This window comes from Neolamprologus brichardi, chromosome 18, assembly GCF_056152115.1.
Source record: "Neolamprologus brichardi isolate AB-2024 chromosome 18, ASM5615211v1, whole genome shotgun sequence".
NCBI classification, from domain to species: Eukaryota; Metazoa; Chordata; class Actinopteri; order Cichliformes; family Cichlidae; genus Neolamprologus; species Neolamprologus brichardi.
The window spans coordinates 29,440,059-29,466,629 of NC_142121.1; the positions used below are offsets into that span (position 1 = coordinate 29,440,059).

Below are 26,571 nucleotides of genomic sequence, written 5' to 3' on the forward strand. Positions count from 1 at the left end.
AGCAATGCATCTACAAGGATGCCAGCTGCCGTTAAATGCTGAAGAAGAAGAAGCAATCTCTGGTATAGTAGCTGTGTCCAAATTCGGAGGCAGCATTTGTAGGCTGATTACGTTACAGCGACGCGACGAAGGCTGTCCAAATTTGAAGGCTCCTCCAAATGCGGCCGACAAATGTGTCCTCCTTTTCCCCAGATTTAAAGGATGGGTCGGGTGTATCCTTCGTGGCCCAATCTATCCCAGAATTCAGAGCGCGGCTCAGCCAATTCCAGTTTCCAACAATTGCGGCAGCTACTTAGTTTTAATATTACTCTTTCTGGGTCACAAAATAAACTTTTAAGATATTTTAAGGCGAGAATAGAGCTGTGTAAACTTCAAATAGCTGCTCGGTTTATCAAGACATCACATATTTACAAAAGTGCTCTGATGTTTTCAGAGACGTCTGTTACCCCGCCAGCTCGATAGCTGACCAAGAGGTCAAGGCTCACTGGAGCTGGCGAGAACAGCGAACTCCCGGCACATCGTTTTCAAACCTCCCGCGATCTTTCGCTACTCAGGTTAAACATGATATACAAGTCACTTGTATAACTTATATAGTTAGAGTTTTTACGCAGCTGAATAAACGTCAAACAGAAAACTGATTAAACACAAGTGTGATGGTAGAGAATTTACTCCAGTGTCCTGTTATATTTTAGGAGCAAAGAGCAGACGGCTAATTTTATTAAACTCCACCGAGACAATCTGCAATCAGTTAGCACATATCTTAAACACTTCAAGCTGTAAGCTAATGATAGTTATATAAGAGCAGATGCATGCTGGTGCAATATGCTGTAGGTTTTACGTCCAATGGGTGCATGATCTGATTAGTCGACTAATTGCAAAAATAATCGGTGTAGTCGACTATCAAAATAATCGTTTGTGGCAGCACTAGTGTGTGTGTGTTATCTAAAATTTTTGTATCATAAATTTGTGTTTGCATTGTCTTTTGTTTGATTTGAAGATCGAATCATTCTCACAGTGGCTTGAAGGCAGACAGAAGAAAGCTTGGTTCATTTTTCACACATCTGTCACAGGGGCCAGATGTTCACAGTGATACCACGGCTCTCAGTTTGAGCACAGGCGGTCCTTCCAAACCACTTAAACTACTGCAAGTAAAAAGTGCTTTTCAGTTTGTACATTCTTCACAACTGTTGGTTTTTCTCCCTAATGTTGTTTGTTTTTTGTAATTTTATTTATTTATTTATTAATTTTGCAAAACTGTACTTGCACAGCTTCTTCAGTTCATTGAGGCTGCTGCAAAGCTCACTGCACGCTTTAGGCATTTGCATTTGTAGTGCATAAATTGTATGCTCAAATATCTTGCTTTGGGTCTCTTTGTGTGTAGCTGCACGAAGACTAAGACTGATGTTCCACGAGTGGAAATCAGGGTTGCAACTGCAATGCAATCTGAGCCACAGCGATTTTTAAAGAGGTGATCTGCATGGGGTTTGGAAGATGAGTTTCTTCACAGACTGAGCGTTTTGACTACATCCTTCATCACACTGCATTATAATAAAGCTCCAGCTTAGCATATCAACCCCCCTGGGGTGCTGCATTGTTGGAGTCGGGGATGAGAACCACCGCAGTTGAATGATTATATTGCTCATCGGGGCCAGGCTTTCTGTCCGAGGACACTGCAGCGCTTTCAGTCAAGAAAACCGACATTCAAACCCAAAGCACGATCGGGGGGGGGGGCTAAAGTTAACGATATAGTTGAAAAGTGCAAGTTTGAAAAGCAGAACATCAGCAGAGAAATGATCCAAGGCCAAGAGGTTGTGCAAATTTAGTTTTTCTTTTCTTGTTTCTCGCACCTGAATGAAAAATAAGGAATATTGGGAAAATAAGATCGATTGCCAGAGCTGTAGGACAGGCAATAACAGCTTACTGTTCTCTAAACTGCTCTCCTGAACATCAGTTGTCCATATGCAGCGTAGCAAACGCCCCATAAAGCTTAAGATTTCCTCATATATCTCAGAAATGTGCATAGTGTTCTGTTAGGAGATATACTTTAGTGTGCAAGGAGTGCAGAAGGTTGTGTCCTGTGTCCTGATTAGTTGGAAAACCAGACACTAGACTTAAAAGGAATGAAGTAAATGAAACAGTGTGTTTATGTGCTCTGCGGCTGGAAAGTTACCTGGCTAATTAGTGCTTCTTGCTGTCTTTCGCTGTGTAATGCTTCCATTACGAGTTGATCTTTATGATGACATTTTTGGTGCTCCTTATTTTTGTTCTTATTGCATCCACATTGTTACAGTCCTAATATGTATGTGTGTTAATCTTTGTGATTGCATTAGAATAAAATAAAATAATTCATCTATCAAATCTTCCCCTTTCTTTCCCCCTTTTTCTGTGTTTTTATTCACTTGCTTCGTCTTTTACTTTGAGAAACTCGTCTCTCTTGTTTTTCAGTCTTCCTGCCTTTGTGTGTTTTACCTACAATATGTTGTTCCCTGAACTGTGTTACCTGGACCTTGTTTTCACCTTTTAGTATTTGCTCCGTATCTTACTTTTCCTCTATGCCAGTTTTCCTTTGTAGATTGTTGCAGGGGATTTATTCTCTGCCTTTTGCTCATTCTCTCTGTAAAACCTAAAATTTGCTGGTTTTCTAGGTTGACCCTTGCTTGGCTGCTCCTAACATACTCTGACGTCTGATTGCTCGGACTGGGAATTTGTGCAGTGAAACTTGTAAAGACTGATTTTTGCTCATAAGTTGTGCTTTTGAGTCCTCATTTGCCTTCATCAGGTGTTACATAATTTTTTTAATTTTTCTCAGATTTTGGGGCTTATTGAATTATCGCAGCTCTCTCCTCCTGTTTATTGAACCTAGCACATTACAAATTCCACCCAAAGCAGAGCTGGACAGTGTTACATTAACAAAACTCCTTTCTCATTCTATCTCAACTCTTATTTGCAAACATCCTTTTAAATGCATCTTTTGTTTGTTAAATGTTGAATGTTTTCAACAAGAAGCAATCAAACCACACAGGGTGCATAGGAATTGAAAAATTAAATTATATTATTGTTATATATTATATTATAATTATTGTAATTGTTTGCCTGGAACAAATGAAGGACAGAGCACACGAAAAAAGAAGAAATATTGGCATCGCTATCAGGTAACTGTTAGCTATGTGCTTTCAGCTACATAAAACAGTCGTGCTTTTCCTTATTTTCTGTCATTCTGTAACAATGATGGATGCACGTATTAAACATGACCAAAATGCCAAATAATGTGATCGGAGCCAGAAGCTCAGACTTCAGACTGTTCTAAGCGCTCTAATCTTGGCTCTGTATCATGTCAGTGAGATTGGATATCTTTAAAGTGATCATCTCAGGCACACAACACAGTAGCCCACCCCTCCTGCTGTTCAAACCTTTTGTTTTAAAAAGGGCAGCTGATTCAAAGAAAGCGTGATTGAAGCGAGCTGAAACAAATAGTTTCAGACACAGGATAAACTAAGGCTCAGTATATGATTATTTTGAGCTCAGAATCAATAGAAACCAAAATAAATATGTTCCCTGTAATATGCTTATACAGCTTTCTTATTTCATTTATGGCCATCTGAGGTCAAAGATGCTGTTTCAGAGGAGCTAAACTGTCAAACTGGCCCCAGGGTTTGCTCTGAATTTGAGTTTCTGTCTCAAGCTTGGGTTTCTGTTTAGCTGTTAGAGTCTAAAGTTTGATTTGTGTTTTCGTTGGATTTCCCTTCTCTGTTTCTGCCTTGTCTTGTTTCTGTGTTGATGCCTTCTGTTTGTTCCCTAGTTTGACGTCTCATTAAGAGTTAGTATTTACATCTGTATTAGTTCTCTTATTTGCTGTTTTACTATGAAGGTTTTTTTCTCCTGTCTAGGTTAGATGTTTCCTGTCTGTCTGATTGCCTTGATTACTTTCACCTGTGGTGATTATGCACACCTGTGGCTTTCCCATTTTATGTCTATTGCCTAATCAGACCTCTGTGTATACCCACTTGTCACTTTATTAGGTCAAACCTGCTAGCACCTGATTGGATCCCTTTTGACTTCAGAACTTTCCTAATTCTTTGTGGCACAGATTCAACAAGGAGCTGAAAACATCACTCAAAGATCTGGGTCCATATTGACATGATAGCGTCACACAGTTGCTGCAGATTTACGTCAGATTGACACCACATCCCAGAGGTGCTCTACTAGATTAAGATCTGTCATTTGAGTGCAGTGAACTCACTGCCCTGTTCAAAAAGTCTGTTTAAGATCATCTGAGCTTTGCGATTGGTGCAGATGGGGACACTGTGTTCATAAAGGGATCTATGTGGTCAGCAACAATGCTCAGGTGGTGTTTAAATAATGCTCAGTTGCTATTAAGGGGCCAAAAGCGTGCTGAGAAACATCCCTGCACACAATTACACCACCAGCAGCAGCTTGAACCATGGATAGATACAGGGCAAAATGGATCACTGGTTTCACGTCGTTTACTCAAAATTCCAACCAAGTTGCACCAGTAACTGAGAATCATGAAACCAGACAATAATTTTGGCGATCCTGTTTGAATTCCTGTTTGTGGCATCTGGTGTGGTCTTCTTCTGCATGTGCTTCAAGGTTTGAATGTGCTGTGCATTTAGAGATGCTCTTCTGCATACGCTGGTTGTAAGAGGTGGTTATTTAAGGTACTGTTCCTAGAGACAACTACGCAGGAAAATTCCAGTAGATCAGCAGTTTGTGAAATACTACTTTAACCAGCTCGTCTTGATTGTGTCTACATGCCTAAATGCATTGAGTTGCTCTGGTCGGTTGATTAAATATTTGTGAAGGAGCAGTTGAACTTAATAAAGTTTTGTTCTTTGTGAAGACATCTGTTAGGTTTCCTCCTATTTTTGCACCTTGGTTTCTGGTTTTGGTTGCGTGTTCATGTTTCATATGGCTCTTTTCATCGGCCACAAAGGCTTGCCTCAGTGTGCAGAGTCTTGCATTAGGTCCTCTCTACTCCACACTGTGACACTGCCACCGTACGCCCTTTGAGAACAAAAAACCTGACAGGCATAGCAACAGTAACCGTGGAGGGGTACGCAGTCTGGCAAATGGTCAAATAAAATGTAACTAAACAATTATTCTAATTTATTCCACCTTGTGTTCTACGTCTACGTAGCCATCAAACAATCCAACAGGTCTGTGATTCAAATGCCACCTGTGGCTCCCACTGGAGCTCAGAATAGAAACGTAGTAGACATTTCAACATAAGAACAGTCAAACTCCCTTGACTGGAGCTTGAGGTTTCATAACCTCACAAAGCCCAGGATACCCCTTCAAAGCTGTAACAAGAATTTCAAACAAAATGTGTGACTGTCAGCTCAAAGAAGGTGGTTGTTTTCCTCTTTTTTCCATAATTCCCAGAAGCTTGCTTTTGCAAGACTCAAAGTTTTGATCTGACAGCTCACTGCAATATGCATTTTTTTTATTATTATTACAGAGAGCTTTGTAACCTACTTTTAAAGCCATTGAGCGCCACTCGGCTCGGATGGTAAAATCCTCTCCTGCACTGGCACTTGTACTTGTCCAACACAAATCCATGGCCAACAATGGGAGTGCACTGGAGGAAAAAGAACAGACAGAGACAGGTGGAGATTAGTTCAGAACAAAAAAGAAAAATCACTTTCCTCTGGTTGTAATCAACAGGATTATCACAGGAAGGAGTTGCATGACTAAGAGCGAGGAGCTGGTGGAGGAAATTACGTGAACGTGAAACAATAGGATGGAGGAGGATGAAGATGATCGCTCAGCCGACTCAGCTCTGTTTGCTTCTTGAATCCAAAAGCAAGTGGGCGTAAAATCATAAATTCTCTCTGGTATTTTCGATGTCAGAACCAGAACAAAACACACACACTGCAATAATAAAAACAGATGCAAATATGAATCTATTTTTTCCCTGAAGCTGAAATGATTAGTTAGAGAATAGATTATCTGATCAGCAAACATCAGCAACGCTTTTAAGCAATAAAAGATCCAAATTCACTAGTTCCAGCTAAAGTTATACAATAAGATTGTTTATTAACTTCTAGGAAAATAATCTGCAAAGTTATCAAGTCAGTGGTGAAGCAAGGAGGTCCTGGGTTCAAATGTGCCAGCTGGGGCCTTTCTGTGTGGAGCTGGCACGTTCTTCCTGTGCCTGCATCCGGCCTTTAAGTCTGATGTCCCTAAGTCACACGATCACTGCGGCATCACTGAGAGTTAAAAACTGTCTAAATTCTTTCATCTGTAATAAAATGATTGGCGTTGCTGTTTTACCAGGTGTAACAATTAAGTTTAACATCCAGGCATCCATGAAAACTAAATTTATGAAATTTAACAGTGTTAGAAGTTAGCAGGGAGTTAGCTCGCTAGCTTCATCTATATATAATATTGTAAGTTGTATGTTCTGTATGTATGTTCTGACTGTGGGATTTCCAAAACAAATTAAGACGTACAGCTCTGCTATCACTTCTGACATAAATGAAGACAGGAAAATAAACAGCAGTGTCGTTTGTAGGGTAACTGAAGTTTGGCTAGCTGGTATATAACGATGTGCTACGTGATCACTAGCGACACAGCTATGTTAGCATAACATAAACACAGTGAAACTGGAGGATGAACGCTAACTTTTTTCCACTCGATAAAAGTTAATGTGAGGGTTCCCGATGGTTAGGGACAAATGCAATCGCGTGGCAGGATGCTGTAAACCATAGGTGTCAAACTCTGGCCCGCGGGCCAAATTTGGCCCGCAGCCTAATTACATTTGGCCAGTGAAGCCATACCAAATTATTATTAGAGCTGGCCTACTGGTATTATACAGCTAATATATATATTGTTTAGTATTAAGCTTTGCTTGTTCCATATTCAGTTTTTCAGCAAAACTTGTTTGAGTCCATAAGAAAAGATTCATTCTTAAATCTGGAGGAAGATTTTTTTTTCAATATATATTAATGTTAGCCCGCGACCTTGTTCCAGTTTTGAATTTTGGCCCACTGTGTATTTGAGTTTGACACCCCTGCTGTAAACGGACCGATCTTCAGTCAGGAGAACAACTGAGATAATCCATCCACAATACGAGGTTAGTCATTAATAAAGTGCTGCATGGGCTGAGCAGTACTTACATCTTAAGGTTTTAAAAACTGAGCTTTAAAATGAATAGAGGTAATAAAACCTGAGAGAGGCCGACAGTGATCACTGACTGTTTTTAGGGGCTTGTTGGATTAAATAGAACAAGATACAATGCATTAAAACATGTTAAATACACAACAGCCTTATTAAATGCTGAGTACTTTTCATCACGTCATCACTTAAAGACTGGATTGGTTCTCTCCTGGTACTTGAGCTTCCTCCCACAATCCAAAGACATGCACATTAAATTAACTAGTGATTCTAAATTGGCCGTAGGTGGTTGTCCTGTCCATCACAGGCTTGGATTGGTGTATCCACCTTTTACGCTAAAACAGGTGGGATAGGCTCCACTTGCCCTGCCAACCTGAACTGGACCAGCGGAAGAAGTGAATGGGGGATAGTTAGTAATTACATGCCATCTCTTTCTGATAATAAAGCACTTAACTTTGATAACTAATCGAAAATCATGTATCTGTTGCCGTCTACATGGGCAGAAAATTTAATTATTACATTTATACTTGGGAACCTTACTGTTGTATAGGAATATAACCAGAATACAACTGGCAGCCAGCTGTGTTCAGTGACAAAGACTCATTCAGACTGAAGGAAAAATGTTGGCAGTCATCTGCATTTATAAGTTAGACAGCAATTATTTGCAAGCTGTCAACAAGCAAGTCAAATTGTAACTATTTTGGTTGCCTCTCATTAGGCGACCTGTGCAATCGCCTTGTGATCAAAAGTGGTTGTGAGCATGCAACATCCTCGAGCTCTGGGCAACCACTAAATCACCACAAGTTGCAATCAGAATGTGAAATAAATTCAGTGCAATCACCAACCAGTTAAGCCGATGTTATCTAAAAAGGGCGATGCATGAAATCGGCCCTCTTCTTCATGTATTCCCAGACTGTTTTAGTTTATTTAATAAAAAGTTATTTGGTGTCCCTGTATCAACACGACATCGTACAACATTGTCACAAAAAATATATGTGACCCATCCCCATTATTTACATAGTCAGTCTTTTGATTTATTAAACACAAGAATTTACACTAAGTAACAAACACCCCCAGGGGACAATTATAACATATTAGAATAAAAACATGCTTTAAAGTAAACATGTAATCATGTGTTTTCTCTTAATGTATATACTGTAGTTTAGATGTCTGGCATCAAGTTGTGGGCTTTTTTAAATTTTGTTTTTATAGAAGCTTTTGAGTTCAGATGAGTCTTATGCAATCACCTACAGGTATTAGACTTTCTATCAAAGTTGTTTCAACTCAAAGAGATTTTATACTATAAAGTATTCGGTGATCAGCTGCTTTATTTTAATGGATGCATTTGAGATAACACAGCCTTCTTTCTAAAATGTTAGTAGAGTACAAGGTGCTTACATTGTGCCCATGTGGCTCAGGGGTAATTGCAGCCCTGTGTTACCACAGCAGATCTACCATCCCAGATCAAATCTTGTATGCTACCTAGCAACAGACTATATTTGGATAAGTTGCTCAAGTTAATTTTTCACCAAGAACCTAAAGATTAACTTGCTGCAGTCACCTTTAACTTTCGACAGCAGAAGAAAAATACTGTGTATTCAAAAATTAGATTTTATACCTCAGTGTAGTTTGTTTGTCTTTCTTTCTTTTTTGTTCAAAACTTCTGCCATAGTAAAATGAGCCTGCGGCAGAGGCACACAGACAGAGAATCCTGCTGAGCATGTGCAGGTTCAATTTCATTTTATTTCTGCTTGGAGAGGGAATTGCTCCAGGTCTTTCCTAATATGAAATCAAAATTAGAGGCACTTTTATTGTGTTGAAAGTATTCTTCAAACATTAACGCTTTTAGCAATTCTGGCTTCAAAATAAGCATTAGCTTCCCATTGTAGTAAAGCTATATAGAGCTTCCGAAATATTTGCACTTATAGCAAAATATATTTAAGATCTGGCTCAGTTCTAGCATGAGAAAAGGGTGCACAATTTATAATGCTGAAGACTGCACATGGGTTTCAGCGCTTCACTGAGTTTTCATCCATCACTGAAACGAAAAATCAAAGAATCTGAATCATATAATGGGTCCCAGGAGTCAACACAGATGGCACTATCCTCCACTATCACTCTAATAAAGTAGTTTACTGTTCCTACTGTATGTGTTTCTTCTCATGGCCGCTGCGTTTGGTCTCAGTTAATAAAGTTGTTTCATTGGTGTTATTGAGTCTCCTACATGTTTCTCTGTGGCACGAAGCAGCAGACGTCCCAGTTACAAACATGCCCGGTGTCAGGGGAAATCACAGGCCCTTTCCAAGTAACAGGGAAACTAATTAATATCTAAATTAAGAATTAAGGGTTGTTTGCAGAATTTAAGTGCGCCTGAATAATTCCAGCTTGCATTTATGACTGTGGGAGCAACATGGGCTTAGAGACCTTCTGGAGCTTAAACACACTTAACAACACACATACACACAGGTACCAGTGTGGACACTGTACACTCATGTGAACGCACATACTTATACAAAATAAAGCTGCAATAAATTTCACATGAACATTCATAAATAGTGTATTATGTTGCATGCCTGGTAAAAAACAGCATCCCCCCGTGGGACTGCTGCTGTGGAGAACAGTCAGATTGTATTCACAGCCCATGAATCAGCCACTGACAAATTCATTTTATATTCATATTATTCAAAACTCAACTCCTGCTTTAAGTGTGTTTTTGAGAACAATACTTATTTGTCTTTTGGTTGTGAGTTCCTGTTTTCACTTTATTTAGTGGAACCAGGAGAAGAAAAAACTAGCATAGCTATCTAAAGTTCACTTTTTTAACATCACTGGTTAACTGTGCAAGTTATAGGTAAAATAAAACACAATGTGTCTTTGATATTATCTGTTTTAAATGATGATTGTAGGTATATCTTTTAAAAACAAGGACACAGTAGCTCTTTTTAGCCCTCTTTTACTATTTATGCTAAGCTACGCTAAGCTAAGCTAACTGCACCCTGAATGTAGCCATACTCTGGTTTGAGCTTTCTAATACGTGCTTAACAATTCAAAAATAATTATATTTTTTCAAACTAATTTTGACTACAAAATGCATCATTAGATTTGCAACCTTGCTACTTCAACATTCAACCTGATCAAGGTAACGGACGATTTGGTAATTCGTTTGCACAAAGCCACGCTTCAGAGAAATGTATTTCTGATTAAAGGTTATATAAATCTAGTATAAAAATATTAAAATGTGGCAGTTTAGCTGAACTCTACTTTAACAACATGTCCTTTTGGATAATGTTTTGTTTACTTTTTTTTCTAAAGTAAGCGTAGTAACTGCATGCCAAGGCTTTCTTCTCAACTAACCTACTGATCAGTTTTTATAAAGCTGACAAATAGCCCCAAATGGGGAGCAGCAAGCACCAGGGATGATCTGCAGAGGATATAAATGTCTGAACTGAAGTTCAGTGGTTGAGAGAATAAACAGGTACAGTAAATCATTGCTTCCACGGTGCATCGGTGTAGACAAACAGACCTGGGAGTTACGATGCTTCCATGTTTTCTGTTTTTGGAAAACAGTATGTGAGCTTTACACCTCAGAGACTTCACCTCTTTCTGGCATTTCTCCTATGAGCTACAGACTGAGTGACTGATAGAACGTAGCAGGTACTGCTTCAAAATGTGAACTGTGCCAGATGGGTATACTTACAAGTTATTTTGGGTTTAGTGATGGAAACCAAGGACATTTGTGCCATGTACAAATGTTGTGGTAGCATGTTATGTGTTTTCAGTCCTTTTTCTTTTCCCTCTCAAACTTTTCTACCATCTTTATTTTTATTTCATCACAACTTGTATCATATACATGTTACTTTTTTTTTTTTTACATATATAACGCTAGTTAACAACAGTCATCTCATTTCATATAGTTAAGTAAAGATCCTGCAGTGGAGAATCTGATGATTCGTTACAAGCAGGTGCTTGTGAGAAGAACTCTCTTTTAACAGGAACCAGCCATCTGCTTGGTGAGTGAGAGAAAAGGATCATAGAGAGACAACTAAACAACAAACAGAGACAAAAGTTAACAAAATAAAATGTGGCATATAAACGCATGGGGAAGGAAAAGAGATGAGTGCAAAAGAAATGTTCATGGCATCAGAATCCTTCGACAGTTTTAGACCATAGTATGGTGCAGTAATTCATGACACTGTTTCCATGTTTATCATGTATATTTGTCAGTCTGTTTATGTCATGAAATTCAAGGTTACAGGATCCAAATGCAGATTCAGGACTCAAAGGGACAAATATAATCAGGCCCCATCTTATCTTAAAGATGTCTTAATCCCATATCATTCCAAGTGAGCCCTTCGCTCTCAGAATCCTGGTTTACTTGTGGTTCCTGAAATATTTAAAAGTAGAATGAGAGGCAGAGCCTTCAGCTTTCAGGCTGCTCGTCTGTAGAAGAGCCGGACCCTGAATCCTCCCTTTGTAACACCGCAATAGGCCTTGACTGCTGGGAGTTTCCCAAGATGCTGTGTTTCTTGTTCACTCCCCTTTTTCACTCACTATGTGTTTATACACCACTCTGCATCTTATCATCAGTTATTAATTTCCATTTCTCTTGTACAGAGTTTCTTTTGTCCTGTCGTCTTACCATCATCCCCAACCAGTCGCAGCAGATGGCTGCCAGTCCCTGAGCCTGGTTCTTCGTTTTTTTTCCTTAAAAGTTGTTAAAAAGTTTAAAGTTCGAGTTTTTCCTTATGTTGCTAAGTGCTTGTTCAAAGGTGGTCATTTGATTGTTGCTCTTGTCTTCACCTTACAATATAAACGCACCTTGTGGTCATAAACTGGTAGTTCCTGTCCAAAGAAGGCAGCAAACAAAAGGTAGTCCAAGAATATAATGTTGATTTCCACAAGGCAAAAGCAGACGATCTGACAAAAACTGAAATGCAGACAAGGCTGTTTGTACACATGAAGGCAACAGATGCAGATGTAGACAATAAATAAATAAAACTAAACACATCCCACCAAAGACACATCTCATTTTGATAGAAATCATCTTCAGATATTTCAGCAATCTAAAGATTTTAAGTGTTTATGCTCCAAATATTTTCAGTATTACAGCTCAACAAGCAAGATGCACAAAGTATCAAGTAAAATATTCGTAGCATAGTGTAATACATATTACACATTTTACTTGCGTTACTGTTTTGTAAGACGTAACAGTGCTATTGTTGACTAAATGAATGTGATTTCAGTTGCACAATTTATGTTTGTCAAATCCTTTTATGGTCATGCTGAAATGATTCATTCTGTGTGGATCATGAGTGCCTGTTAAAATGTTCATGGCAATGCATCCGGTGCTGCTGAGACATTTCAGTTTGGACCAACGTGGTGGAGCAAACAACCAACTGGCCAGCGCTGTCGCCCCTCGTGCCATACTGCTCGAGCTAAAAATAGGTTTGCAATAGAGGATAGTGTCTCATTCTCTCTCTAAAAGTGGCAAAGCTGATTCACTATATCTATGCAAATAAAGTAAATTTAGTGGCAAACACATGGTGCAAAGAAAGTGCGCGCACACACACACACACACGTAGCATTAAAGGTGTTTGACTTCTCTACATCCCCGTGGGTAGATGAATCATCTTTCATGGTCTGGGGGTTTCTAACTTCAAATGTCCCAGCAATTGTGTTGTTGCTGCTTGAGTGACTAAATCCTTCAACAGTATTAGGGTGCTTTCTCAAAATATGCCATTTGCATGCAAACCCCTTCCTTTGTTTTATCAGGTTTTCCATACACAACAGCAATGGGAGCCCAGCACGTATTAAAACTGCAAACTGAGGCAGAGCAAGCTACAGTTCATCTACTGCTGGAGTAAATCTGTGAGCGTTTATTTGCCCGTCTTCTCTCTCAGGAGATAAGCATACCTGTGGAATTAAAGTCTACAAAACACAGGAAGAGGCACTTTTTTTATTCCTCCAAAAAGGAATTAATCTGGATTATGGCCAAAATGTTTGGATGGATGGATATCAGCCACAGAAGCAGACTAGGCATGTATTATGAACTTTTTTTTTTTTTTGCTTACTCCAAAGGAAGTGAAGACTCATTAAGATAACATATACCCCGGGACACTGAGGTAGGCAAGGATGAAATATGATGCTTTTTTTTAGATCTTTATTAGGCTCCCAGCATCCAAATCATTGCATTTATTAAATTCGACTGTGCTTTCACAGCAGAAGCCGTCTCTGGTTCCCCAGTGGATTGTAAGACACAGCAAACAAGCCTGTAAAATATCTTAATTGCACATGTTTTAGGCCTTGTATGAAAGATATAGCATTGCTGTTTTGTGAGAAGAAAAAGCAACGTTTGAAATGTTCGATGGGTGAATTTAAAATTTCACAAGTGGAACAACCTGCCGCAGTTATTATCCCGTGCACAGAAGATTGGACGAAATCACTCTACGGGACTTCAGGGGTTCTGTGCATTTGCCCATAAATCTCTCAGAACTAGTTCCCAGGAATATAATACAGAGAACACGCATGTCGTGCAGAAGATTGACATGGACCATCAAAACTAGATTAATGTCACCAAGGACTTCTAAACTGCCTCACAAGCACACAGCTCCATATGTCTCCCATCACCAGAGCTGCTCCTGCAAAATTATATACCCCCATGCACACACACACACACACACAGCTAAAGCCAGAGAATTTAATGGGGCCAAGGCCAGCCTGCCTTTTTTTTTTCCGCAGCCACTATTAAAGGGCTGTGAAATGGTCGCTTGACGTGTCTCACTTTGATGGATTACCTTGATCAGACTGCGTGCTCAAAGTGAGAAAGTATTTTATAATTGCATCTTACTTTCGGCAAAATGTGTGTGTGTGTGTGTGTGTGTGTGTGTGTGTGTGTGTGTGTGTGTGTGTGTGTGTGTGTGTGTGTGTCGAAAGTGGGGGGGTCAATTTCACCTTAATATTTTCCTGGAAAACTTGGCTTAAATTCAAGGTTACATTGCCAATCACAGAAAGCCCAAAAGCTTTATTTATCACGTGGAAACACCTGATCTTTGGATTTTCTCAGATCAATGTGAGCTGCTCAAATATAAATTACGACAAACCATTTTACACTACAAATGAACTATTGCTAACATAGGCTTTGGAAAAAGAACCCTTTGAATATTTGAGCTCGGTCTGTTTTTCAAGAAATATTCTTCTCATGCCACCGCTCTAATAAGACCGCATCCATTCGTCTTTTGATGATCAATACAGGTTTACAGGGTGAGGGTGACATCCAGGGCACTGAGCAGGCTGGTAGTCTAACACATAGAGAATGACAACCGTTCACACATACAGGCAATGTAGAATCACCAAGTAGCCTCATAACCCCATCCATGTCTTTGGACTGTGTGAAGAAACAAGAGTACCCAGAGACAAATGACGAAGACACTGGGACTAGATTCAAACCCAGGACCTTCTAACTGGGAGATGACGGTGCTAACCATTAGCCACATCTAACATCCTAACATTCAGTACATCAACCCTGCTTGCAGATGTTCTTCATTTTTCGTGCGTGCAACATAATGACATCTGTTTGCATTCCTGAGCGAGCTGCCAAACATCTGAGTTCAATGTGGTTATCACAATGTTGGCATGCTCCAAAAAAAATAACAGAAAAGTCTGTATAACTGATTTACTGTGAAAATTCTATACTTTATTTTCACACGACACGTAGTTCAACTACAGTGATGCATCATTTTCACTTTAGTGGATTTATGTGATTATTTGCAATTTTCTGCTGGTACAAAATAATAATAATAAATAAAAAACCAACAACAACTGATGGGATGCAATGAGAAGGTCTGAGGGTCGTATCTGTGTGGAGTTCGCATGTTCTCTCTCTGCCTGTGTGAGCTCTCCACAGGTGCTCTTCCTCCCACAGTTAAAGACATGCAGGTTAGGTTAAACAGTAATTCTAAATTAGCCAGAGCTGTGAATGTGACTGTCAGTGTCTCTATGTGTAGAGTTTATACCCCACCTCTCGCCCCATGACACCTGTGACAGGCTGCAGCCCGACCACGACCCAGAATTTAATAAGCGGAGAAAAATGAATCGATGGATGGGAAAATAACAATGTTTTTATTCTTTGTTTTTGTGTGCTAATCTGTAAACATGTTGATTTTATCATGAATTTGGACGTTTATAAATCTATGGGGACTAATTCCCTTTCGTCCTGTTTCCTTACCCTCACCCGAAAGCCCGTCGCAGCAGATGGTCGCCCCTCCCTGAGCCTGGTTCTACTGAAGGTTTCTTCCTGTTAAAAGGGAGTTTTTCCTTCCCACGGTCACCAAATGCTTGCTCGTAGGTGGTCGTCTGGCTGTTGGGATTTTCTCTGTGTTATTGTAGAGTCTTTATCTTACAATACAAAGTGCCTTGAAGTGTCTGCTGTTGTGATTTAGTGTTATATAAATAAAACTGAATTCAATTGAACTTTCTGAACCAGTTTTTGGCAAGCTCCAATCACTAGAATCAAACATTCTCATTAGAATCAAAACAGCATTTTCTTTGATCAGTTAATGTATTTTTCCCAGTAACTACCAAAAAATGCTAATGTGGCGATCTTCACCAGCTGTACAGTAACATCTCTCCCATCCAGCCTTCTTCTTGTTTTTGCAGATATTGCAACACTTAACAGCTAGATAGATAGCTAAAGATGATGTCCTCTACCTGTCCCAAACATATAAATCCTCATACAAATTGTTAACATAGAGGGGTGATTCAAAGGTATGGGTAGAAAAAAGTCAGATGAGAATTAATTGCATAATGCTGGCCTTACATGAGGACAAAAACAGGGCCCTAGGAAGGGAAACTGTGCCTGCAGCTGTCATTCGATAACAGCGAATCTGTCGTCTTTAATTCCAGAAAACTAACTAATGTTTAAATCTTAGTCTTCTAAGTCATGGTGTACCACAAAAATACACGTTAAGGTTGCTTTTGCTTTAAAAATGTTTGTGAGACAAATGTCCAAACTCAGAAAATACTGTTACATTCATAACAACCCACTATCACCTGGTGAGTGCAGTGCAATCTTTCCAACAAACAAAACCACAAGTCGTAGTGCCAACCTGAGAAAAATACCACACGACGTTATCACACGATAGACTATAGGTATCAAATGCAAAACATGCAACATGGAGGTGAATACAGGTTTTTTTTCCTTGCTGAAGTACTGAAACCTGAGAATAAGTTATCTGTCACTTTCACATACAGGCCCCCCATGTTTGGACTGCAGCCTGTGGTACCTGTTTCACATTTCTCACTGTGCAATTTGATAAAAAGCTGTGAACACGACACCAAGATGGGAGTTGGCAAGAGAGGAAAAGAGGCAGAGAGAAAGAGACAGAGAGAGAGCACTCAGCGTCCCTCAGAGATCTATAAATACCCTGAAAGCATTAAACCCTAAAAGCATTACAATCACTCTGTCCCCTGGGCAGAGAAGCTGCCTGCTGTTGTTTCACAAGACTACCAGCTACTGAAATACTGGATGTCTGAGGAGAGGAGACCTTGGACTTAAGCCTGTCTGGAATTTCTCCACCAATTTAAGAGGCAAAAACTGAGATATAGAGCCAGTTATTGATTGGTGGCTTGTTGCTGTTACAGACAGTGCTATGACTGTGGAGAGAGTCACCGGGAGGGCTGAGCTCAGTGACACTTAAAGAACATTAAGAGGGACAGAAACGATAGGTCTGTAAGTTCAGAATTTAAGGGCCGTGATCTATATTGAGAGCAAGAAATTCACAATGTCACCACAGATTTTCTGAGCAGCCTTAGGAAATGTATCAGGAATGGAATGAAAGTCTCGCTTGGCATTTTAAGACTTATGAGATGAACCCTCATGTTTTCCTGCACAGACATCTGGGTGGGTGGTCTCCAGCTCCCCACATGGACTCGTCTGGGAGGCCTCACTCAATTAAGATCCAACTGCTGTTGCCGACTTGACAGGCTCTTGAGTTCTGCCGTGGCAGCCGCCGAGCTGCGGGCAGCAGATTAGAGAGTGAATGGTGTTTCTCTGTGGAGGATGAATCCTCCCTGACGACTGTCCCTCTCTGCTGTCATTCTTAATTCCTCTCTCCCCTTCTCATCCTCTTCTTATTCCTAAGCATTTGTGTCTTCGCCATCCCTACTCACATCAAACCACGCATCATCAACCTAATTAAGGATTAAAGAAAATTATTTAAGATGATTTTGTAATAATAATATGGAGGGGAAAAGCTACAAAGATCTGCTACAGAGTTTATTTCAAGTTTCAAACACACTACAAAACAAGCCTTGAAAATTCTAAATATAAGAGAACAACATCAAGCCCACTAAAATCTATCAGAATAGGACTGATACACTGCAAAATGTATGCGGAAATCTTAGAATAAGGCAAAAAACACAAAGTTACAGTATGTAAATTTTCCCCACTAGATGTCAGCATCCTTCCCAATTCAAGTGCAAATTCCTAGCTACGGTGGCTGCTGGAGGACAAACACTTTTTGCCCCTGTAGTGAGTGTAGGTTGAAAGGTCACTGTTTACCTCAGCTGTCAATATGTATCCACGGTGTTAGTGAAACTTTCTCTAAAGTGGTTCTGAACTCTGTGCACTGACGCTTAGTGAATAAACTCTCATACAGCATGATTAAGTATTAAAACTGTTTATCAGAGGGAAAGTGTCATTTTTAACACACTCGAGCTGACACTAGCTGTCATAACATTAACTTATAACCAGTTGTTGTAGTTGTTTAGCTGGCTTGTCGCCAGCTGTCGGGAGACGGGAGGGTGGTATGTCTACTCTGCTGATAACAAGTAACTGCAACAATATTGGGAATCTTCTTTGATGACGGGGATCATTTCTGAGATGACAAAACATAGGTATGATCCTTCATATCTTGAGTCTGAGGGTGCAGACATGAATTGTCTCTACGGCAGGAAAACGTCTCCGAGTTCTCGTCTCCTGCACTTTTGGTGTAGTACGTATATAGCCACAGACAACATCTCAACCACTGTATTCAAGGTGGCATGGTGGCTTACACAAACTGGCGAAACAAACAATTTTCATTTTTTCTGTTAAATAAACTCACAAAACAACTGATTGCAATTGATAGACCCTGGGTCCTGAACTCACATGGCTCCCACTTGCATGGCTGTCAAGCAAAAATAATATGACAGTAAATGTTTGTTTGTTTGTTTCACAGAATTGGAAAATGTAAAAAATAACCAGTTATAGAACGCTGACGGATGACGTCTGCAAAGCAGCTCATTATGACTTCCTGGATTCAGTGCTAAAGTCCAGAAACACTGGATTCTCACTTCTCAGTCCAACTTCATAAAACCTTTTCCATCCATCCATCCATTCGCTTATCCTTTTCAGGGTCGCGGGGGGCGCTGGAGCCTATCCCAGCTGTCATAGGGCGAGAGGCGGGGTACACCCTGGACAGGTCGCCAGTCTGTCACAGGGCCAACACACAGGGACAGACAACCATTCGCACTCACATTCACTCACACATTCACACCTAGTGGCAATTTGGATTAATCAATTAACCTATCCCCACTAGCTGCATGTCTTTGGACGGTGGGAGGAAGCCGGAGTACCCGGAGGGAACCCACGCAAACACGGGGAGAACATGCAAACTCCACACAGAAAGACCCCGGCCTGATGTTGGAATTGAACTCAGGACCTTCTTGCTGTGCGGCAACAGTGCTAACCACCGTGCCACCGTGCTGCCAGTAAAACCTTTTCCTTTTTTAAAAAAAACTTCTGGTCCCACATTTGTAATTTTTAGTCTCTTCATTTACTTCAATTAACATGAAATGAGCTGAGCACAACGTCTTGTAGTGAATATTGAACAGCTGTTACATTTACTGAAATTAAAATAAAGAGAGAAGACTGATACTCACACTGGCATCTATGGCATCTATAAAAACACAGCAGTTTGTTATTAACTAATAATTAGCTACTGCGTTAGCGTTACGAGGAAGCTACATAGAATTACATATCACATTTTTTATGTTCTCTATTTATGAAGTTGATTTCTGTTCAGATCAGTAACATGTCTCCTGGGACACACGATTACAGAAAAGAATAATTTTACTGTTAAGCTTTTGTGAAGTCAAATACTGTAAATCCTGTTAACTGCACAGAGCAGCGACAGCTACTTATTAAAACTTTGCATTGAGCTGGCATGCCTGTTACTTTCTGACATCTGTAAAATGACCTACTTGAATGTCTCTGTGCTCCATACTATTTTCACTGAAATGTTAAATTGTAAAGCTTTTTATTGGTGACCTTGAATCTTCCCTTAGTTATGTTGCTATAGGCTCAGGCTGCTGGAGAACTTCCCATAATGCAATAAGCACTTCTCTTTCACAACCCTCTTTTAACTCTGCAGTGGATTAACTTTCATCTATTCTCTCCTGTAGTTTAGATTTTGTCCTGTTTGTTGCTTGTGGAATCACTATTTTCCTTTTCAATCTTTTTTTTTTACATTCGCCCACTAATAAGTTGAAGTTGGGGTTAATTTAAAGATGGCTGCCCCTCCCTGAGCCAGCTGCTGGAGCTCTCTTCCTGTTAGAAGAGGGTTTTTCCTCCCTGCCATCTCATCATCAGATTTATGGGGTTCTCTGTAATATTCCAGGGTCTTTGCCTTACACTATAAACCATTTTGTGATTGTAATATAAATAAAACTGAATTGAAATCTGTTATTTAAAATAACTGAAATACGTAACATTTCAAGCCCTGTGATACCGTGGCAACATGCACTCGAGCTGGAAGACGAACTAACTCCCATACCAATGTGAACTGGATAAACAGTTAGCAAAAAATGGATGATTGGCTTTACATTTTCATGTGAAGTGGGTTACTAATAAGCATAACTTCCAATTCAGAGCCCATAACAAATAAATGTTGTCCTCTTTTTTTTTAAGTATTTCCACATTATTATCTTAAAAGTCTCAGCAAGCTAGTTCTGTTGAATTTAATAAAAGCTGCTGATCATTTTTCATCAAAGCTTCTTCTAAAGTTTGTTTCCCGCTGTAATATTTTCTTCAAATCATGCATTTGGTAATCTGGACTGTGTCAGTCAGACACAGTCCAGATTACCTATTCAATAAGATGCGTCTCTACTGTATGAGAGGGCTCATTTGGAAAGAAACGGTTAACTTTACACAGTCATGAATGTTTATAGGATCACCCAAAGTGGCAATACTCTGTGATGATATGGTACAGTCCATTAATGTGAAGTTATGCTTATTACATTGCCTTCAGGGCTCTGCAGGAGGAAAAAAGATTTTCTACTATAAAGCAAAATTTAGCTCAGCTCCACAGCAAAGCTTGCTTCATTAAATTGAGGAATTATTTAACTTAGCTTGAACTTCCTTAATGCAGCTTTGAATTTTACTCCTTATGGTCTCTTTGATGATGAAAAAAGCAAAAAGAAATAAATGTAAACACATGCGTGGATTGCCGAATGGTGTACAGATGCACTAAGTCTTCAAACACTTCATCACAGCTTAGGCTGTGGAGCTTCACACTTCCCTGAGGAGAGATGAAGAGCCTCTGGCTGAACAAAACAGAAAAAGGACTGCGAAACAGGAAAAAACTGAGCAGAGCAGGTTACATTTTGTCTTCTCTGCTCCCAGAATCACCCTTTTTTTTTTCAACTACTGCTGTTAAAGCAGGTAAAAGGCAGTCAGACGTCTTCTTTTTCTGACAAATAAAGTACTTCGTATTGTAGAAAAATTTGCATAATCTTTACACCTGAACATCCTTCAGTGGTAACATCTGCACAGGCTGTTGCCGTTTCCCATTTAGCTGGGTATCCTTTTCCTTACATACAGTATTTATACTGAGTTTAAGACTTGTGAAGCTTAAATCCTCTTCTTCCGCGGCAATGTGCCGGGGTTGATAAGGACATCAAATTCCACACAGTGAGGCAAAAGCAAACATTTATGTTCATGTCCCTTTTTTCTCACCCCATACGGTCTGACTGTATTGCAGAATGGCCACATGTGTACAGGTAATTAATTTTTTTAAGAACAGAAGGACTCAAACATCATTATAAAAGGTAGCTGAGCTGCAGCCAGAAATAATGGTGCTCCTCTGTCCAGCAAGGTTGCTGAGAATGGTGATTTCCATGTCGCTCCCTGGAGGTAAACCCACAAATTAGGGTCTGCAGAGAGTAAGTGTGAGTACTAGAAGAAGTTTCAACAACTGCCACAGCATTTAAAGCAGTGGATGAAGAGTGGTGAATTCAGTTGGCCACTTCATACAGTTATTTCATGTGCAGGGCTAACAAAAGCAAGCGAATCACATGTTTTTTTTGCAGGTTTTTTTTTTTAGCCTGTCTTTTTGCCCTCCTCTGAGAAATTGGCAAGAAAAGGGAAACATGGATAAGCGGTGCGGCTGTTAGAGTTAGCAAAATGGAAACAAGAGTGGGCTACACGGCAGATGAGTGGGGCGTAATAGAGAAATTTGGGAGAAAGTGTAAAGCCACGGTAGGAGAGAGTGTGGAAAAGAGGAAGAAAGGGAAAGGAGGAAGCATGGCTGATTGAGGAGAGGAAGCCAGAAGAGAGACAGAGGGGGTAACCCTCTTTGGCTGTCACAGCAGTTTACACTCATTAGTAGAGCTCTGCCTTTGAAGCGCCTTATCTCCAGTGGCACAATTCACAGGATGGGCAGAGAAAACGCACACACCGACAGGCAGAAATGCAAACATCCCGCGCACACATTAACATCGACTTAGATTGAAAAATAGTACACACAAAACAAAATACATAAACCTACTTATCTGCATCCAGTCACAAATCACCCACACCAATCATCCTCTAGTCTTCATCTAATTATATAAGCAGTGGCTCCTTATGTAAGATGCTTCCCCTACGACTGACTATCCATAATGCATGAAGTCTTGTATTTGGTTCATGGTGACACATCCTACCTTCCTCCTCAGCTGCTGTATCTGGGCAGACCGGGAAAGAGACCAAGGAGAAGGAGGGGAAGAACAAAGCTTAACTATATAAAGGAAAGAAAATTATGACTGCCAGCAAAAAGTTGCCATAAGGATAAATAATTCATTGGTGAGTTAATGTACACTTACAATCTTGTTTTGAGTATTTTGTTTGGCATTTTTACATATTTTGATCATTGGAAATATAATAATAATGACTTAAAAATACAATATAAATACGTTTAAAGTGCAAAATATGATGCTGCTATTATAAACAACAGCAATAGAATTATTACGACATGCACTTTGTTTTTTAAGACATACTTAAATTAAAGGTCATGTTACTGTTTTAGAATCACTGGTTAAATGCGTCTCTTACTATAAGTATCGTAGCATATGTAAGTATATCTGTTCCTTTACTCCTCCTCAATCTGGCTAAACTTTAAATTTAAACAGCCAACGGCACCAGGATAGTCAACACCTATAAATTTTGTGTTTGCTTTTTAAAAAAATAATTATAACACTCAAATCCTTACGAATCATAGATGCTGTGTGTAGTAGCTGATCTGAAAATGAACACCAGCATTACGTATACGGTACATGTGTATTTTGTTGATATCACATGTACCTTATGTGTAGCTTGCTTGTAAATATTTTTCAGTTAAGTAGTTTTAGTGCAGGGACAATTTAGGATAACTGTACCTATATACATATGTATTTATCATGTAATTAAGCAGTTAATAAGCCTTCTTTAAACGGTAATGCTAATAGTGCCTGCAATTTATTACTTCGTCTTATACATTGAGTATGCAGCTTGCAAAGAAGAAGAACAATAATTTTGTTTTTATTATAAATTTGATGTTTATTAACAGTCATTTTTGCCATCTAACTATATCCAGCTATCTAATGAACATCAGAAGAATAAGATGATAAATTAACATAAATATGTCTGTCTTTTAACGCAGGTTTTTGGTAGTGGAAATAATACAAAACTGTATATGATTAAAATTTTAGTCATATAGAGCTTTTCACTCCAAGTGAAATTTTTTAACAGGTAGCACGGAACAGGGAGGTTTTTAGTGCAACACCATACACTGCTTTACAGTCAGTTTCACCCAGGAGCTTCTAGCAACCACACACGAAATATACATTTTTGCTGAGTGACCTGCCATTACTGACTGGTCAGTAATGGCCAATTAATCACGTGTTCGTTTTTATATTTTATATGTAACATAAAAAATCTCCACACAGAAAGAGTGGGGTTCAAACCAGGAACCTTCTTGCAGTGAGGTGACACAGTTTACCACTGCACCAATTGCAACTCGTAGGCTAACATGAATACTTTTTACAGCTTGGCTGGTGATAATTACAGTCCAAATGATGCATCATGACATAACATTTTACAATTTGCAACTCAGATGAAGTTCAAAGCTGCAGTAGCAAAGGTCAGATAATCCAACTGATAACCACATCCTAATTCTAGGGGATATTCAAAGTTAATTCTATTGTTGGAAGATACAGCAGTGCTACGGCAAGCAAAAAGGGGAAAAAAACTTTAAAAGTGCCAAAATGGTTCTCAGAATTGCAATTTGGCGATAGAGTTCATAAAAAAGCAATCAAGCTTAGTTTATTAGATATATCATTTGGATACATTACAGACAATAAACCTGCCCAAATCTGTTTTGCAAAACTGCCTCTAAACAAGAAAAAGGCATTCCACTGAAAAGGCTTTTTCTCCAGTATGCAAAACAAAGAGAGGAAAAGCTGCAGTGTCAACATAAAAGTTGATCATCTACAAACTGACTGAACCATTACATCACAGCAACAGTGAGAAAGTGGGTGTTGTGCTATTACTTTCCAAACATTCTGGAGGAGACACGACGCTCCATCACATTACAAGAGACTGTTTCATTATTATGGTTTCACTGTGAGACAAAGCCTCGGGGTATGTTTGCACTGGATGGGAGAAAGCAATGAGCCTCACATCAACTTTCCACAGCCCATTTCCCACAAAAATGTATTTAGCAGGATTTAGAAATGAACTGTTGTTTAATAGGGACACTGGGACAAAGAAGCACTTTCCCCTTGCTTGGTCCTTATTGTGACTGTGGTATAGCTGCTCAGACACTATATTAGCAGCCAGATCGTTTTCGTTAAGGCTTAAGCCTGCACTCTTTTTGGGCTTTGATTTGAGCAAGAAAATTGAGGTAAAGTCTCCAAAGAACTATACCCAAATAGGAGTAATGGGCTGGCTGAATTGTGCTCGGCAATAAGCAATTAATTACATCAGGCAGGAGAAAAGAATGAAATGAAGAAATGAAATGAAGGAGACACTGAGAAAGAAAAAAAAGGGCAGGGGTGAGAGTGAAACAAGAAACTGGACACGTCGCGTTGGAAATTGAAAACCGTAAGAAATCGCTATGAGATAGACACAGATGCACTGTTTGTAGGTCATGTGCTGCCTCGCAGAGTATTAAGTCAAAGACAAGCAACTTATATTCCCTAAGTGCTCAGTAGCATTTAAAGACCAGCTAACAGCTGGGTTATATTTACTGCAGAGTCTCTTTCCTTTGCTACCATGACAGCTCTATATCACAGTTTCACATGGTTCTCACGTCTCTTTACTTATCCTCAGCTATCTTTATTTATCTGACAGTCTGTGCATCGAACACCTTCAGGGGAATTCAAAATGCCACTGAGCATTTCTACATTAAAGATACATTCAGAAATATCTACAAAATGCTGTAGAGGCATGCTAAAATGCTAAGCTTATAGCGTGCAAATTAAATATTAGTTTCTCTCTGAATATGCAGATAAAAGTGTGCAAGAGTCAAGATTTGTTGTACCAGATACACTATATTGCCAAAAGTATTCACATGCCTGCCTTCACACGCATATGAGTGACATCCCATTCTTAATCCATAGCGTGTGTGGTTATAACACCTGAAACTGTTCTGGGAAGGCACGAGGTTTAGGAGTGTGTTTATGGAAATGTTTGACTATTCTTCCAGACGTACATTTGAGGTCAGACACTGATCAGGACTCTGTGCAGGCCAGTCATGATCTTCTAGACAAAACCTGCTCATCCATGTCTTTATGGACCTTGCAATGTGCACTGGTGCGCAGCAATGTTGGAAGAGGAAGGGGCCATCCCCAAACTGTTCCCACAAAGCTGGGAACATGAAATTGTCCAAAATGTCTTAGTTTGAAGCATTAAGAGTTCCTTTGACTAAAACTAAGGGGTGAGCCCAGCTCCTAAAAATCAACCCCACACCATAAGCCCCATTCCACCAAGCTTTATACTTGGCACAACGCAGTCAGACCGTACCTTTCTCCTGGCAACCGCCACACTGCACTTGTCCATCAGATTGCCAGAAAAGCATAACCACTGCTCTAGGATCCAGTGGTAGAGTGCTTTACATCACTGCATCCAACATTTGCATTGTGCTTGATGATGTAAAACTTGGATGTGGCTGCTTGGCCATGGAAACCTAATCCATGACGCTCTCTACACACTGTTTTTGAGCTAAACTGAAGGCCGCGTGAAGTCTGGAGGTCTGTCGCGATTGACTCTGCAGAAAGTTGGCAACCTCTATGTGTGTTAGCATTCCTAGCCACCGCTCTGTGATTTTTCCATGGGCTGCCACTTCACAGCTGAGTTGCTGTTGTTTCCAATCAGCTTTACTTTGTTATAACAACACTAACAGTTGACTGTGGAATATTTAGTAGTGAGGATATTTCACGACTGGACTTGGTGCACAGGTTGCGTGCTATCACTGTACCAAGCTGGAATTCACTGAGCTCCTGAGAGCGACCCATTCTTTCACAAATGTTTGTAGAAGCAGTCTGCATGTCTAGGTGCTGGATTTTATACACCTGGAAGTGATCGAATGCATGAATTCAGTGATTTGGATGGGTGAGTGAATACTTGTGACAATATAGTGTAATTTATGCTAGACTCATTGGCTCCACACTGCCCTCCTTTTTAAAGTTCTCAGAGAGCAATCAGCTGTAGCGTGTCTAAATAAATCCTGTAAGAAAAGTCTGTTCCAATTGTGGATTTCATTACTCTACGAAATCATCCGTGGACAAGATTGATGATATTGTTTCTTGGTCAATATTTGCTCTCTCTATGAAAACATTTGTAACATAAAGCTTTAACTCTGTGCTGTTTGCCAGTGTCTTAATTTCTGCTCTCTAAGCTCCTCATTACATTTCAAACAACAAGAGAAAAACAGCACTGCGGATTCAAGATGGCACTAAATCACTGGCTGCCGCTTGGCCAAAAATACAGTGTGTGAAGGAAATTAATCATAGAAGCTGTGAGCTCTTCGATGGCCGTCTCAAACTGTCCCTCCATGACGTTTTAAGTCCAGCTGTATTGACAGCATTTTGAAAGCAAATAGAGTAAAAGTTTACAAGCGCGCGATGGCACTGTGACTTAAAAACAGGGCACACACCTAGCGT

The 26,571-nt window shown here is 39.7% G+C and overlaps 1 protein-coding gene across 1 annotated transcript in view; it reads right to left on the minus strand.

The window, feature by feature from the left end:
• gpr158b (G protein-coupled receptor 158b) overlaps positions 1-26,571 on the minus strand; it is a 75,267-nt gene that overhangs the window by 38,642 nt on the left and 10,054 nt on the right. Inside the window, exon 3 of the mRNA XM_006786954.2 lies at positions 5,497-5,599. Coding sequence (XP_006787017.2) covers positions 5,497-5,599 — 103 coding nt within the window. The remainder of the gene's footprint in view (positions 1-5,496; positions 5,600-26,571) is intronic.